This window comes from Cynoglossus semilaevis, chromosome 2, assembly GCF_000523025.1.
Source record: "Cynoglossus semilaevis isolate Cse_v1.0 chromosome 2, Cse_v1.0, whole genome shotgun sequence".
NCBI classification, from domain to species: Eukaryota; Metazoa; Chordata; class Actinopteri; order Pleuronectiformes; family Cynoglossidae; genus Cynoglossus; species Cynoglossus semilaevis.
Genome location: NC_024308.1, coordinates 8,977,542 through 8,994,184, shown reverse-complemented (window position 1 = coordinate 8,994,184; position 16,643 = coordinate 8,977,542). Strand labels below are relative to the sequence as shown.

General features: G+C 40.2%; 1 protein-coding gene across 2 annotated transcripts in view; it reads right to left on the bottom strand.

The window, feature by feature from the left end:
* Positions 1–6: 6 nt before the first annotated feature.
* eps15 (epidermal growth factor receptor pathway substrate 15) overlaps positions 7–16,643 on the bottom strand; it is a 17,633-nt gene continuing 996 nt past the window's right edge. Inside the window, exons 2-25 of one of the 2 annotated variants that reach the window (XM_008335617.2) lie at positions 12,925–12,966; positions 12,490–12,579; positions 12,343–12,390; positions 12,151–12,246; positions 11,998–12,060; positions 11,596–11,721; positions 11,275–11,334; positions 10,674–10,904; positions 10,257–10,402; positions 9,676–9,829; positions 8,482–8,564; positions 7,903–7,975; positions 6,824–6,985; positions 6,495–6,692; positions 6,004–6,414; positions 5,733–5,807; positions 5,351–5,495; positions 5,165–5,215; positions 4,666–5,060; positions 3,900–3,969; positions 3,687–3,757; positions 3,474–3,609; positions 3,160–3,365; positions 7–171 (exon numbers count right to left, since the gene is read on the bottom strand). In XM_008335617.2, the coding sequence (XP_008333839.1) occupies positions 31–171; positions 3,160–3,365; positions 3,474–3,609; positions 3,687–3,757; positions 3,900–3,969; positions 4,666–5,060; positions 5,165–5,215; positions 5,351–5,495; positions 5,733–5,807; positions 6,004–6,414; positions 6,495–6,692; positions 6,824–6,985; positions 7,903–7,975; positions 8,482–8,564; positions 9,676–9,829; positions 10,257–10,402; positions 10,674–10,904; positions 11,275–11,334; positions 11,596–11,721; positions 11,998–12,060; positions 12,151–12,246; positions 12,343–12,390; positions 12,490–12,579; positions 12,925–12,966 (3,273 nt within the window). In that variant the 3' untranslated portion in view covers positions 7–30. Of the gene's footprint in view, positions 172–1,195; positions 1,849–1,882; positions 3,366–3,473; positions 3,610–3,686; positions 3,758–3,899; positions 3,970–4,665; positions 5,061–5,164; positions 5,216–5,350; positions 5,496–5,732; positions 5,808–6,003; positions 6,415–6,494; positions 6,693–6,823; positions 6,986–7,902; positions 7,976–8,481; positions 8,565–9,675; positions 9,830–10,256; positions 10,403–10,673; positions 10,905–11,274; positions 11,335–11,595; positions 11,722–11,997; positions 12,061–12,150; positions 12,247–12,342; positions 12,391–12,489; positions 12,580–12,924; positions 12,967–16,643 lie in introns of those variants that run through there. The other variant, XR_001759793.2, reaches the window with a different exon arrangement.

The window sequence follows — 16,643 nt, the reverse complement described above, 5'->3', positions numbered from 1 at the left end:
GGGGGAGGAGAGTTGGTGGTGACGTACCTCTCAGGAGAGTTCAGACTTGCTGAGTGCGATGGCCAGCTCCAGGTCCTCCTGCTCCTGCTGGGTGAGTCTGGCCAGTCGCTCCTTCTCCTCACGCTCACTCTCGCGCTTCGCCCACTCTATCATGTCTTCTTCTGTGGGATACTGTTCCATTAAAACACACACACACACACACATTACACATGCAGGGCCACACATAAATACACACACACACACACATACATACAAAGACAAGTGGGAAATGCACGCAAAGAGAAGATAAACACGTGTACAGCTTTGTTGCTCAGTCATCTATGACATTATGGTTATAATGTGGTTCTACACATAGGTTGTTGGTTGAAGGCCGATACACAGGTCTTACAGTCTTCAGTTTTTCCTTACTTCAGAACATTAGCCCCAGACGTACATGAGAACCAGTCCCATTAAAGTAGAAAATCACTTCAAACAGCAGCAACATTAAACACTGATTTTGGTCAGTGCAGTATTTCCTCGTGATCGTATCAGGTGTCAACAACTGTCAACAAAAGGTGAACTGGTACGATCAGTACTGTGTGTAAAACTGGTTCGTTTTAAATCCTACATTGTTCCGACATGAGAATATGAGAAAAAAAAATCAGATCTTTTTTAATCAGTTTTTTGTTACATTTTAAACATCAAAATATAACTTTTTTTTAAATTATGAGACTAGACTTATAATGTTAGCTAATACTTGTGTGAAAACAGCATTAAATCAAATCAAATCTCAGCCTATAATGTTTTAAATAAAATTCAAAAGGTGTGAATAACGGAGTTGTTCCTCTGACAGAAAGCACCGATTTAAAAAAAGAAAAATGACAGCGACCGTCTCTGTGCGATGGTTTGGTCATGTGATGTCAATAAACACACAATGGCCTGCATCTAAACAGGATGTTAATAGGAGTCGTGTGACTCCAATCCACGTCAAATTCCTCTGAGAGGTTCATGACTGGTTGACTGTTGGGCCACAGACATCATGCAGTGTGACGGCAACTTCAGAACTAACAGCCGACAGACAGAGGCAGCACAGTTCACCTCGTGTTCAACCATGCAGTAGAAAAGACGGCAACGATGGACAGAAGCTAACCAGCAGGTGTCATACAGCCCATAGAGGCGGAACATATGAACAAAGATATGAAAAAATGCAAGAACGTCATAAAATAACATGCTTTTATTTTTGGTCGGTTGTAGGAGTTAGATCAGACGTTAATGCCACCAAAATAAATCCTAATGAAGTTTCTGGAAGTTTTAAAGTTGCACCAACACAATGTGCAGTCACAGATGAGAAAAAGACAAATAATTAAAAATACTTTGGTTCAAAAGGCAAACTCCTACAAATAGTGTTGTCATGGATGTAGACATTCAGTATAGAAGCCACAGTTGGTTCCCTTGATTTAACGCTTTATTATATTTATTTAACAAATGTGTAAAATGACACACTCTCTCACACACACACACACACACACACAGACATGCGTGCGCACCAACACACCGACAGAGAGTACAGGTGATCGTAATACTTTATAACATACTGATGACCAGATAGGAGCTGAATAAACTGGTAAAACAGAGCTGTGCTAGAGGAAGTACAGACTGATCTACGAGAGCGACTGAGGAAGAGTGGAGGCGGTGGTTTGAGATAATGAGCGTGAGCTGATATGACACACACACACACACACACATCATGCAGGTCGAGTATCAACAGGCACATGCAGGTGCAGTTATGTAGAGGCGGACGCCATAAAAGAAGAAGAGTCACCATCCCAAATCTACAACAGCACAGGACGTGGCAGAAATAGACCTGACCTTTTTAGAGTGTGTCCTGTTCGTACTACCTGACCTTTTTAGAGTGTGTCCTGTTTGTACTTGATCATTAAACCTTTAATATATTACTGTAACAATACATGATAAAACCCTCTCCAAATGTGGATTTGCAGCCAAAGAGTGGAGCAAACAGCAGAGGGTGCTAAAGTCTGTTACCCAGGCTCAGAAATCAGAGTAGTGGGACACGAGGTATACTGTATATGAGAGAAGAGTTAACGAACGGGTTGGAAAGAATCTGGGGGAATAAATCGTTTCTGATTTGACCACAATGATTGTATTAAATCACATGCAGTGGGGTCATGTTGCACTGCAGTTGACATGACATTTTGAGTAAAGTATATTTTCAAACACTACCTTTAGTTTCATTTCCCAGATTTTGACTTTCTAACAGCTGGGGTACTTTCATAACAACAAGTTGAAGGACAACTGCAGGTTAGACCAAATACTGCAGTTCTGGTCTGACTGTCAGTACTCCATAACAGCACCATTTATAGCTTTGAATATATAGTTAGATATTAATGAGTTACCAGTAGCACAGTTTAACACAACACACATCCTTAGAAGCACAGGATGTACAGCAGTGTGAGTGCAGAGTTGGGATGGTGGGAAAAAAAAGCCAAACACGAGCAGCAGCTCATCTCTCCATCCGCTGCCAACAAGTTCTTCTTTGGTAGTGATTTGTAAAAATGTAGCAATAAAATTTAGAGTAAACTGTGCCACAGCTTGCCTGTGTATAACCACCACCGCATCTCACACATGTACTGATGGCAGACTTACAGGTGAGAACGGTGTTGGGGATTTATTTCACTGTAACACATGTAAAGCCAAAGTCAAGGGCAAGTTTATTTTTATCTATTTAAAATGGTGGTTATTGTGACAGACTGAGTGTCAACCAGTCTGAGGGACATGGCAACAAATTATAGATTTTTGTTTGTAGCTTTTCACGTCATAATTTAAAGAAACAAAGCACTCATGATCAAAATCTTTACACCAGCAGCGATGGTACAAGGTGATTTGATAGTCTGCATGAGTCTTGTTACCAAAAATAGTTTCTAAAACACTATCAAAACAGCACTGTTAGTTTGTGATGCTGCACGTCAGCAGGGTGGTTCAGTTTTCAGCTGTTTTAAATTGACAGTGGATGGAGTGATTAATGAGGCTGGCTCGTAAGGATTAGAACAGTTAAACGTAATTTTATTTTTAAATACCAGGAGAAACAAGGGGAGAGTGGGGTGTTCATTCAGAGTCAGATGGAGATGAGGGTGAGGGTGAGGGCGAGAGGGAGGTGCTCACTTTGTCAAAGCTGGCAAACCGGTCAGATTCCCGTATGTTGTGAAGAGGAGGGGAGGATGGGGCGAAGGGGTCGGCTAAAGGATCCTTAGCAGGCAGGGATGTCGAGGAGGAGGAGGAGGAGAGGTCTCCTGAAGACTGGGGGAGGAAGTGTCCACGACGCTGAAAGGAGTCAGAGGACTCCGTTCTGGACATAGATGATTTCTTACCTGGACACAAGTTACACAGAACACACTTTAAACAGCCCTGGACTTCAGAGAGAAACACAGCAGGCCTGGGAACAGTTCAGGTAACAGGTAAAACTGTGGAGGGCTGACCTGGAGGTGGAGGGGGAGGTCTGGTTGGCGTACCCGTTTTGGGGGGAAGAGCAGGCGGCACATCGGGGACAGAAGACTGACTTTCCTCCTGGAATAGGTTCTTATTGTTGATGACAAAATGGTCAGCGCCGTTTGACTGAAAGAGATGGTTCACACCGAGCTGAAAACATCAAACTTAGAAACAGAAAAATCTTCATCTATTTATCAAGTTACCTTCGTCAAGGCACTGAAATCTGCAAAGCCTCCGCCGAATGACTCGTTACCAAACACAACAGCAAAGGGATCTGAAACATTTAAGCACAAAATGACTGTGTGAAACTAACAAACAAAACGTGTATAGATGCTAAGTTGCATCTTCATTCATTCCTTATCTTTTATATTTGACTAGCAGTCAAACTACAGATGGCACCACGCTTCAGGTCATACCTGGATCTGAGCTGGCATTTCCTGTCGTACCACCAGGAGCAAAAGGATCATTGGCTGCTGCGGTGTCTTTCTAAAAAACATGAAAAAGATCAAACTAAAAAAAACGTTATTTACCTTGAAAGCTACTAAAACCAAGTGAGACTTATATCTTTAATGTAACATTACGTATAAAATAATAAAAATATCCAGAAGGTTTTCTCTGATAGGCTGACGTGTACCAACAATTTTAAGTAATGAAACCATCTACTGCCATCTACTGATGATGTTTCATATTGCAACAACATTGCGACACGTCTGTACTAAGTTTCATTCTAATAAATCTTAGCAAATACACCGTACAAAGCTAAATTTCTCTTAAAATACTTTTTATACTAATACTAATATACTAATATACTAAAAACTAATTTACAGAAAGACATTTAACTTGAGAAAATGTTGACAAGGCTTCGGAAAACATCCAGCAGTGGACAGAGAGGGACTGTAGACTTGCACAATAATGACTTAAACATACTAATATACTAAAAACTAATTTACATAGTTTACACATTCTTATATAAATAAAAATATTAAGAATCCAAACAATACTGTTGTTCATTTTTTATGAGGGGATTATGCAAAACTAACTTGTACAGCAAAGTAAAGTTTAGGTAGTGGTGGCGTGTATTAGGTGGTGGGAAAGTGTGTCAAAGCTATATATAGTTTTGGTGAAACAAAACAACTCAACGTCAGACACTTTTGTTCATTTTGGTTTGTGTTAAAATCTCACCACTGCCAGGTCTGAGTTGACTGGAGAACAACTGAATGGATCTGCTCCACTGTGAGAACCAAAAGGATCTGCCTCTGCCAAGGCGTTGGCTTTGCCTCCGAATGGATCAGAGTCACCCATGTTGTTTCCTTTAGTGGTGAAAGGATCCTTCGCTGCTGCAGCTGGATTGGATGGTTTGGAGGTGAAGGGATCAGAGCCTGCTGTCAGTACAGGAGCTGCATCACTCAGCTTGGCTGCAAACAGGTCTGTTTCAGGTCCGCCTGTTGTTGTACCAAATGGATCAGCAGAGGGAATAAAAGGGTCCTCGGAGGAAAAGGGGGCACTAGAGGTTTGTGTGAAGAAATTGTCTGCAGCAAATGGGTCTGTCCCTTTAAAAGGATCACCTCCAAATGGATCTAGGTAAACAAACAAGAGAAACAGAAGAATAACAGCAGTCAATTGAGCATCAAATCCTAAAGTGCACGGCGCCTGGAAGTGTCACAGGTAAAAGAGATATTACCTGTGACATCTGCTAATCCTTTCCCAAAGGGATCGTCTTTAAATGGATCATCTGCAAAAGAAAACAAACCTTTATTTAAGCAGCGATTTCACCAACACTGCACCATAAGACAGGGTGCTGTTTACTACAAATCTCAGTTTTACATATAAGCGTTAAAACAACAGTTAGTGTGTCTGTGTGACTCACGATCAGTGAAAGGATCTGCATTGAAGAAATCCATCTCTGGGAGGGAGGGAGGGCTGGTCTGTGGTGGCATGGGCCCAGCTGGAGAGGAGGGGGTTTCTGGGGATTCTGCTGGCTCCTGTTTGTTCTCCTGGTCTAATGATGCTACCTGATAAGGACAGCTCTCATCAATTTCTCAACATAAACCTTCTGTACACATTGACTTTCTGTATTAGATTTGCTTTTTTTGTGTAACAACTTTGGCATGTGAAGTGTCAAAGTCACTTTGTATAAATAAATGCTTTTGTGAACTATGATCGGTAGCATTTACAAACAGGTTGCTCTCAGCCACACATTTACACAAACATGTCGACAGAGATTTGTTTTTACAATCATCTGTTTTTACCTTTTGTGGACTCTCTGTAGAGGATTTGTTCTCATCGTCAGCAACATCTGCAGAGACATCGCTGCTACTGTTCTCCTGTTGAGACAAAAGAGAAGATCGATGCCTTATCACTTAGTCTCTTCAGTGTTATAAGTCGCCAATTAAACTGGTGAAAAATCTAGCCTCTATTTTTAACAGTCTCAATGTAAAATGAAATAAAAAAAGATTAGTCACACTGGTCTGTTTTCTCTATTTCAAATGTTGACAGTCAGGGTCAGTCATTTGTTCCTACCTTCAGTGTGTTCTCCCTTCGTTTCTCTAATGTTGACAGACTATTATACAAATCAGAGGAAGCCAGACAGGTATAGAGATCATCTAAAGCATCTGGTTTGGGCTTTTCTTCATCCACGGTATTTAGAATCTTCTCTTCTTTCTCCACCTCATCTTCATCCTCATTGACTTTTCTTTCGTTCTGCTCATTCTGAAGACCACAGACAGGACCTGTTTCCTCCTCTCTCAGGTCTTTGGGCTGATCGTCCACAAACAGGTCCTGCTGGAAGGGGTCCGACTCATGGGCCTCTGCTGTGTAGCCTGTGGAACCATTGACCATGACAGGAGAGTTGTCCTCCAAGGCTCTCTTCCAGCTGAGCTGAGCAGTAACAGATCGCTCCTCAATCTGGAGGTCGTTCACCTTTTGTTGAACCTAAAAAAAAAAAAAAAAAAGTAAAAATTAAATGTAAGAGTGTTATGTGAATGAATCATGCATAAAAACCAACAACCAACCTGAGCGACTTGTTTAAAGGAGTCTCGCACTGACTCCTGTAAAGGTGTGAGCTGCTCCTGGGCAGCCTGGACTTTCTGCTGCAGCTTTCTGCTCTCTTCCTGCAGAGTAAGGAGTTCTTCCCGTGCCTGAACAAGCTCCTCTTCGTACTGACATATCCTGTTTTCCTGTTCTTCATGCTCTGATTGCAGTGAGGAAATCTGTGATAGATGCGACATCAATGCATTATCTGGTTGCTATGCGCACCAAAAACAAAACAAAACATGTGGATTACATTTTTTGCCTGATAAAAGCTCTTTTTCTCCACGAAGAAAAAAATAGAAAGACTGACCAGTTGTGTCTCTTGTGTTGTCTGTTGACGAATGTGTGCCAGCTGCTCTTCCAAGGAGGACTTCTGTTGGTCCAATTCGTCTAAGGCCTCCTGGACCCTCTGACGCTGGGTCTGGAGCTGCTGCAGTTCCCCACTTTCCTTTGCCACCTCATCTTGTAGGTCCTGAGTTAATAAATGCAAATATGTGCTTGAAATAATAAGGATATCATTTTTTTCAAGTTGTCTTGAAAGGACACACTCCTATCTGAGGTGCAGTACCGTCATAAAAATCTAAATCAAGAAGCAATGCACTAGTGAGGCTGTAATTTCTGCCAGTGTAATTTTTAAAAAAATCTGTTGACCTGAAAAAATTAATAAATTAATAACTAAATTAATTAATTACAAAAAATGTGGTGATCTATAAGGAAATTTTGACAACACTAATTATCTTATTTCATTTTAACGAACAGTGGCTTTATGTAAAAGCTTTAATGTGAATACTGAGCAGAGGTAAATAGAAGAAATCATGGATGTGAGATGGAGACATCTGCCATCAGGTCGACTTCAATCACACTGAACTATAAATAGCTAAGTCGTGAGGCAACCCTGCAGCACTGCTGTGAAATTCAGCTAAATCAGCGTTAGAGTCTCTGGAGACCGATTCTCCGACACATCAGAGTGAATTGTCACAGGCACAGCAGACTCAGCTCTCCAAAAATAGAGCTCATTTCTCAAGCTGAGAGGAGCCAGACATAACTGCACGAAGGCAGAATCCATCTCTGAGACAACAGTAATTGCTGTTCAGTGGACATCTCAGACGTCTGGTGGAGTTTATTATCGATTTCTACATGCAGCGCGTTGATGCACTTTGTCTTAACCGTACGTTAATCACAGCTGTAAGGACCTGTTACAGCTCCTTGAGTTCTGACCATACTGTGCTGTGACCTACATCCTCACGAAGCAGGTGGTGGACAGATTTTCCGCATGTATTCGACTCTGAAAACCATTTGTTATGTGAAGAACTCATGAATGTGTCGTCTTTCACTGCACAAAACATTTTCACTGGGTAAAGACTGAAATGGAGGCCAACTGCATCTTACCTGTACTTCACTGCTGCGTTGTCTGATGGCCTCCTCCTTCTCTTTGACCTCCTGTTCCACAGAGCTCTTCTCCCTAGGGGTCCAGCAAAGGAGACAGAAGTATTTAGCCACCGAGGACAGAGACGGTCGACCTGTCAGAGCCGGTCCACTCAGCCAACTCGCTGCTAAACCATCTTCACCCTTCTCCTGAACAGACACCACCACTTCTCTCTGAACAACCATGATGTTCCAAACCCAGTCCACGGAGTGGGAGAGCTTCTTAAACAACAGCAGCTACAGGAGGTGTGTGTGTGTGTGTGAAAGAGAGAGAGAGAGCGAGAGTGAGAGAAGAGATGTTGGTGGAGGAGACTGGGCTGCCGATGTGAAGCAGAGAACTGACGATGTCTTTGCTCAGTCAGATGTGTGGGAGATGAGGGCTAAGAAGCCCGGGCTGCCTTGAGGATCGAGGCAGGGAGGGAGGGAGAGGGAGGTACGGAGGGAGAGAAGAGTAATGACGAACCAAAATAGAACGCTAACGGTGTGTGCTGCCTGTGTTATCATTGTGTACCATTCACTATTGTATTCTTTTTCAAATCTTACCGCTGCAACTCAACAATCTCATTGCTGAGGGAGTCCAGCTCTTTGATGGCTGAGAAGTCAGCTGCCAGGTTTGCTGCATTGCTCTGGAAAATAAGAATGAAAAGCAGAGTGAATTCCACACCAGTTTTATTAATAAACTGAATAAAATGAATTTACTTTATATTATTATAATTGTAATGAAAAGAACACGTCCTAACTGTTACAGACAGACAAGACAAGTGTGTGTGCTGTAATTCAAGGGTATTTATTCATTATATAATTATAGCAAAGCATTTGGTATTGACAGCTGCTGCACTGTATGTATTGATAGCTTTTATTTTTATCAGGGGTTGGTACAGCCTCTGTCTGTGTAGTGATTTGGCAGAGTTGTTACAGAAGATTTGTTTTTGACGGAAGTCCCTCCATGTTTTTTTTTCAGGATTTGGGAGGTAAGGTAGAAACATTTAAAACCTGATCCAAGTGCAGACAAGACTCATCCCAGTGTGCCTTACTTACAACCCAAATAACCATGTTGTCAGAGGTGCTCGAAATGCAAGAAATAGTTAAAATAAAAATGTAAAAATAAACCTTGTGATGGTTACTAGTAACAATACTTCTGGGATTAGTTGTGGTGAAAAAGGTTTAATTTAACTAAAAAAAGAAAAGATTACATACGACAAGTATTCTTTCACTCTATTTTAATTCCATTAAACTAGATCAGTGGTCTTCTCACTATATTACGAGTATTAATAGTGGTACTTGGACACCCTCTAGTGGTAACTTTAGGGAAGCAACTTTGTTGTTTATGATAGCTGTAATAAAATACTAAAGTTTGTAATTTAATTAGGAACAAATTATCTACTCCAATACTAAGCTAACCGGAGTGTGCTGCTGTACCTACTGTTGTTAATGCTGTTGATACCTAAACAGTCTTACAATAGTCCCAAAAAACAATTAACCTAATATTTTAAAAGAAGTAAAAAATGTATTGTAGTGTTTCTTGTTTTTATTCCATATTGTAGTTTTGTTTCCTAGTGTACCGATATTTTCTGTTTGCTTAGTTAACACCTGTTAACTGTCCACTAACTAGTGTTCTTTTGTAATGGATTGTCTGAGGTACCAGTGTTGTCTTTGTTGTCTGATAACAGAAAACCTGATGCTAAATAAATAAAATGCAGGCGAAAACTATCATTTACTGGGCTGATTGTTACTCACCTTCATGTTCTGTCTGTCAGATGGAGGGATCATCTCTTGGGTGAGGTTCTGTGGAGGATCCAAGCCTTTGGTCAGCTTCTGATTGATCAGATAGAGCGCCAGGGCGAACTGCTCTCTGGTCAGTTTACCAATGTCTCCAATGTCACAAAGTTCCCTGAGAATAAAAAAAGCCAGAGATTACATAAGAGACTAATGATCTACACCTCAGGCAAGGGCTGTTCTCCACTGTCTGGTTGACTGGTTCATTATGATCAGCAGCAGTGGAAACCAATACACAGGGCAGGACAATAACAACCAGACTGAAGCAAGTGAAGTAAGGATAAAACGCTGTTTCATGAACCGGCTGTAATTTTGTATCAACACAAAATTTCACTGAAGTAGGAACGTCTGTTTCGTCGTCTTTCATCATCTTGTCCACCTCTAACTCAGTCTTTCAACTACTTGACAGAGCCACTGTCACACGTCACTCTTGGTGCTCTCCCTAACCAATTCCATCTTGCCTGGACCCTTTTCTTTTATGCCCTGTCCTTTTTCCTCGGGTTGAGCCTGAGAACTTTTATGGACAGACTTGTGTTTCTTACCAGATGCGTGCTAACGTAGCAGAGGGAAGCCCGGTCTTCAGGAAGATATCCCTGACCTCAGGTCCAGACACCAGTCCGTCCATGTCTCCATCCGTCTTGGTGAAGAGTTCATCGTATTTGGCTTTGTCCGCTGGTGACACCACCCACTGAATAGAAAACACATTTACTTAACTTTAACCTTAACTTCCCTTAAAGTCTAACTTTGGAATAAATTTGGAATGAAACATTCATTGACATTAAATACCTAAACATTTCCCTACCTTCAGGGCCCGTCTCATTTTGTGCCTTTGAAAAATACATGTAACCTGCCACTTTAAATTCAACATAAATCCTTTTGGTAGGTGACTGATGCTGAAATGAAACACCAAGAAGTTCTACAGGTCCTGCAGACGGAGGGATGATGGGTCTGGTACTCACAGAAACCACTGCTGGTGATGGGACAGGAGCTGGGGTGGGTTTAGGAGGGTGGGGCATGGTCTTTGAGCCAGCGTGGGAGGAGCGACTGTCTTTGACAGAAGGGGGTGAGGGTAGCAGGGGCATCACAGGAGGCACCGAAGGTTTTTTCCGCTTGGAGGGTGGGACCAGGGGAGGTGGTAGGGACATAGGAACGGACTCCCCCTCCAAAGCTCTGTACACCAAGTACATGGCCTGGGAGAGGGCAACAAAAATCAACAATTATAAAAAGAAAAATCACCAACCAACAATCCTGCAGATGCTCAGTCACAACACCTGAAATGGATGCATTTAAAGGGAGACAAAAGTATTTTAACAGCCTGCAGTGAACTGTTTGTTCAATACAAGAACATTTTTCTAGATAATACATTTAGGTCGGAAATTATTCCTGAAATCTCAAAATCTTACTGGCTAAAATCTTTCATACAACCAAGATGCTTGAAAGATCAAGATCAAGTTGTTGCCAGAATATTTGAGAAGCAGCACACTAAATTATTACTAAATGCAAACTTTCACATGCAGCCCTTGTTGATTCAACATTTCTAGGTGTCCAGGAAAAGCTCACCACAGAAAACTCATCTCTGTCTAACATGCCGTCTCTGTCCAGGTCACTGAGCTCCCATACCTACAGCACAGACATGAGTAAATGTGAGTTATTACTAAACATCGATATAGAGTACAAGAAATGTACCGTGGTCAAGAAACACTCTCACTCAGCTCAGATTTTCACTTCCTCTTAAGATTTTTTTGACTGCACTTCCTTTATATGTAACACAAACATTATTGAGCAACAATTACAGCAACAGTTGAAGTCTACAATATTCTTTATTGAAAGTTATCTACACATTTAGCTAATTCATAAAAGAATCCTATCTGGAGTTCGTACCCTGCCAAGGATGTCCACTGGCAGTTTGGAGTTCAGCAGCACAGGCTTCACTTTGTCTCCTGTCAACATTCCTCCCACTGGACCGAGACTGTCAAAGATGGAGTCAAACTTCATCTTCTCCTCAGGCTGTAAAAGATGAAATGAAGAAGTGAACAATAGTAAAATATCAGGAAAACAAGGGTTTGTGACAGCAATTACTGCCAAATAAAAATCTACTACAATAAAAATTCCAAACTCTGCTAATTAAGCCACTTAACGTAATGTAACTTTAATGACAATTTAAGCTTCTGTCCAAACTCATTTGTAGTGTGTGTTATTTCTACATTTATTTATTTTTAAGGAAATTAAACTAAAATATTTTCCAACTTTTCTGCAGGAAGAGTTAAAAATTAAAAAGATTACCTTTACAACCCAGGGTATATCAATGGCCACCCCTCCAGCCAAGAGTGGGCTGCTAGTGTCATGCTGTTTGAAGGAAAGACCATAATTTAACTCAGACATTAACATCTTTGTAAAACAACATGTTCAGTCATGAGTTTGAAACAGACAACTCACAAACTTGGGAGGAGGAACTGCTACATTAAGGCTCTTTAGCGCCACCTCCAATCCATTTTGAGCACAGGCTATCAACCGCAGTGCTACGAAAAATTGCTAAAAGGAGGAAAGAGTAAAAAAAAAAAAAAATCTGCTGAATACAAACCAAGATCTTCACTCAACAGGTAAACTCGATCATGTTTTTTTTTTTACCTGTTTGCTGAGAAATCCTTTACGTTCAGTGTCTGCCAAATCCCAAATCTATATAATATAACAATTATTTGCATCATTGTCAGTCAAATCAAAAGCAGAAAGCTTAGGATACATAGGTCCCGATTAGTTTTTGTTTGTTTTTTTTACCTTCCCCAGGACCAGGTCAGCCAAGCCTGACCTCTTCAGGAACAGGGCTGCATCTGCTGCCGCCACCCGTCCACTCCCAGAAGGATCAACCTTAAATACAAAGACCCAGATTCAAAATTTCTACAGTCTAAGAACAACAGATAAAACAGCTCATCTCAACTGCTGAAAGTAATTCTTAGCATCGAGAATTACATCATTACTAATAAAACTGATGCTAGTTTCTCTGTAGTCTCTTAGTGTGATACTGGATCTGTTGGGTCTCTTTCATGAGGCCAACAGTGAGCTCCCCAGACACTGTGAGCAAAGGGAAGCATTACTAATTCATGGAGTGACTTCCTGTACTGGACACAGACATTTGAACTGGTAGCAGTGATGAGAGATCACTGCTTGCTATGATAATCTAAAAATCTAAAAGCTAGTGAATATATTTCTTACCTGTCTGTAGTATTTGTCATAGATAGGATTTCCACTGGATAGCTGTTGTAAAAGACAACATTCATGTTAAAAAAGGATTTTAAAATTGGATTTGTGAAAAAAAAAAAAAAGTTGGCGCTGAATGGTAATTTTGATGCTTTAACAGGACAATATCAAAGTAACGTCTTTTTAAGAACCCACCGAGTGTATGAAAACTGAAACTAGTGTGACTAGTAACTATCTGTTTTTCTTTCTCTGGTGTCTCTCACATTTTAACAGGAAGAGACAAATGGACTGCAACTAAGAAGTCAGTGAAACCCAGATCAACATCTACCTTTTCTCCAAATTCAAATAAGGACCCTATCAGGCCAACAACTTTTTTTTTCTCTCATAAAACTATTTGATGATTATTAGAGTCCATGTTAGCTGAGTGGTGGACACGTGATTCCCCTCTCAAAGCCATTAATGTTCTTTCAAAACCATTGAGAACAGGGCGTTACTTCACAGACAACTGCTAATTCAGCCTTGTGGTGCATTACACAAATGTGTGTTCGAAAGCATGTGTAAGTGGGAAGGCAATAGGAAGAGAAGTGACTGCACAAATCACTATGATTTCTAATCATGACTCAAAATAACAACAACAAGAAGAAGAAAAGCCAGCCATGTTCTTGAAATCCAATTATTCATTATTACGGTGAAGATACAATAATCTTAGTGTTGTTCAGTGCACTAGCCAGGCTGGCAGAGCGCCAGAGTTATATCGAACCATCTGCTCCTGTAACTCTCAGTGGTATTGACGTTGTGAGCTTTACAAATAGAATCCAAGCCTCCACAAACGCTTGTGTCATATAGTACAGAAACAGCTATGGCTTTATATTTAGATTCTCTACTAGGCTTCTTTTTGTTTTTCTCATTTCCTCTCCATTCGACCCACTAGGTGAGGAAGACAGATGGTGACCCGACTGAGTCAGGTTTTAGAGGTTTCTTCCTGTTAAAGGGAGTTTTCCTCTTTGCTGTTTCCAAGTGTTTATTCACTGTGATTCTACAAAGTGACAAAAGGCCTCCACCTTTCTTCAATATGTCGGAGGTAAAACAAAGCAGGCGTCTTGACTAAAACTTTAGGTTACAGCTAGGTTGAACACTAAAAAAGATCAGTGTGTCATTTTACTGTAAATACAGTTAAAACTGGTTCATGTAGTTTATTTAAAAGGTGCCTCAATAGAGAAGGTGAGGTGGAATGGGATGATTACAATAGAAAAAAATCACTTTCAAACAACACCATGTAACATCCAGACTCAGAGACATACAGAATCAGAACATTACAGTACTACCTGATGAAAGACAATGAATTCTGAGGGAACTGCCAGTCTGCACCACTGATATCTCCATAATGATTTAAATGAGTTGGTATGGCAGGAACGGATTCTTGTTGCTGGTTGACCTTCCTCAGTTTTAACAAACAACAATTAACCCACAGACCATGTGCTGTATAATAAATAGAAAAAGCTGTCTCTGTTGCAGGATAGGTGTAAAGTGAAGCCTAAAGGTAAAAAAGTTATTTTAGTTAAGTATTTTACTGAAGATTTGGAAGTATTGACTTTAGCTTTGAGTCTTGATTTTAATGTCACTAAGCAGCTAAAATTGAATTTTGTTAGTTTCAGATTTTCCTTTCTTGTTCTTTGGAAATGTGAATTTAGAGGAAATCTGACAACATAGTGCAGCGAAACATTGGTCACTATTGGACATGTGTAATTGTGTTTTACTACGAAATACTGGCACTACCAATTGAGACCAGAAAAATCAGGTGTAAAGGAAACAGACAATCACTCCTGGCCTTTTTGTGTCATCACTAACAGCTACAGTTGACACTGGCTGTTAATGTTACAATCTGTTCAGACTGATAACGTCGGCAACCTAGGGCTGCAACTTTAGTAATAAAGCATTGGTTCTTTTTCCTTGGTCCTTAAGAGTAATTCAAAATACCTTTTAAATGTTATTCTAAGTGTTAGGTTAATTAAATGTTTGGGGAAAAGGAACAATGCTGTTTTGTTGACTGTACAGAAGTTGTAAATGCTTGGGAAAACTTTTCATGACAGACCTAAAAGAAGATGACTACCAAGAAAAGCACAGCCTATGACCTGCTGTGACACTCGACAGCTTTGGGTCAACTGCCAACTCGCAGCAGGACAACCATTTGCACTTATCTTTCTTTGGGCCAATGCAACTTTTTCTGTTACACAATAGTGTGCCTGGAACTGTTGGAAGCTGTAACACTGTGGCCATTGTACTACTGACCCTTTAAGTGAGAAGTGGACAAAAAACTCCCCTCAGTCGTACCCAAGTGAGTCCTCCCATATAAAACTGTGGCAGATGGTGAGATGCATTACAATGCAGAAGCCATCAGGCCACAGCCGTTTGATCAAAAATGTCATCTTAGTTTGGTTAACCTTCTGTTTAGGATTGAAACTATATAAATCTGTTGAAGCAATTTCCATAGCTGCCACACATGACCTTGATCACAGCATAAACAATGTGCTACTAAAGACAGACATACAAGTCCAATGAAACAGCTGTAAGTTTCAGAAGTATATCTACAACAAAAATAACATCACGTTTCACTACAATAAATAGTAGAAGTTAAACACTGCCATTCACCAGCCAAAGAATAGATGTGAAAACAGCTGATGTCAGACAACACCTGCCTGTTATTACAGAAAACAGTAGTTAAGACGGCAAATCTACCACTCCGAGTTGCAAAGAGTTTTTTCACAACCAACTGCAGACTTTTGCTTTGCTCTGCAAACAATTTTCAACTTTGATTCTAATATGTACTAAAAAAGGGCCAAGGTGACAAGGCTCAGATGGTTATATAACATAACATGTATAGTGGTATGATGTCAGTATTATATAATTTCCCCCTTCTTTAATAGGTGAGGACATTTTACATCTGTAAGTAAGACTAGTTCTGATTTATTCAAATAATCATAGTTCATTTATTTAACATAGTTAAATAAATGAACTAAGATTCGTTTTTTGGACTGCAAAATTTGAATCCATTAAAAAGGGAATGTCTGACAGCGTGTTGGAAGAAAGAGATAGAATAAAATTGAGAAAATGTCTTACAATTAAACAAGTCATTAATGTCTTACTGTCACTATTCATTCCTTGCAATGTGATGTTACAGCTAAATCTGTCAGAAACTCTACTTCTGCCTCGGTGTCTTTGCTCATCCTCACAGCAATCTTTCAATCAAATTGATTTTTCTCTATTTTGTGTCTTTGTTTAAAGTCATATCTGTTCATTTATTGTTTATATTACAGATGATGTCGCATTTATGTGAGACACTTGATGACTTGCAAAGTATGACCAAATAAGGTGTTTACATTAACAAAAATACAAATGACAATAGGCACATTCCAGTCCTATTGTTAAGAATAAAGAGTCACTTCTGAACAGGCTGTATCGCATCAGTGTTCAGATGTTTGTCTTAGTCTAAGTCTATGTTGCAAATAATCGTTTGTGTAAACAATGCTCTGCACTATTTACTCATTAAATGCAAGTGATATTGTTGATTATGGAAGACAGTTAGTTCAACACAGACTTATAAACAAAGCAGAGAACCTGCTTCTGGAGGCTCACGAAGAATTGTGGATTACACTGTCCAATTGTTATATACTTGAGCAACATTCTTTGTGTTTACAAATACTAACAGCACATACTCTATAGCTTTGAGTATACAG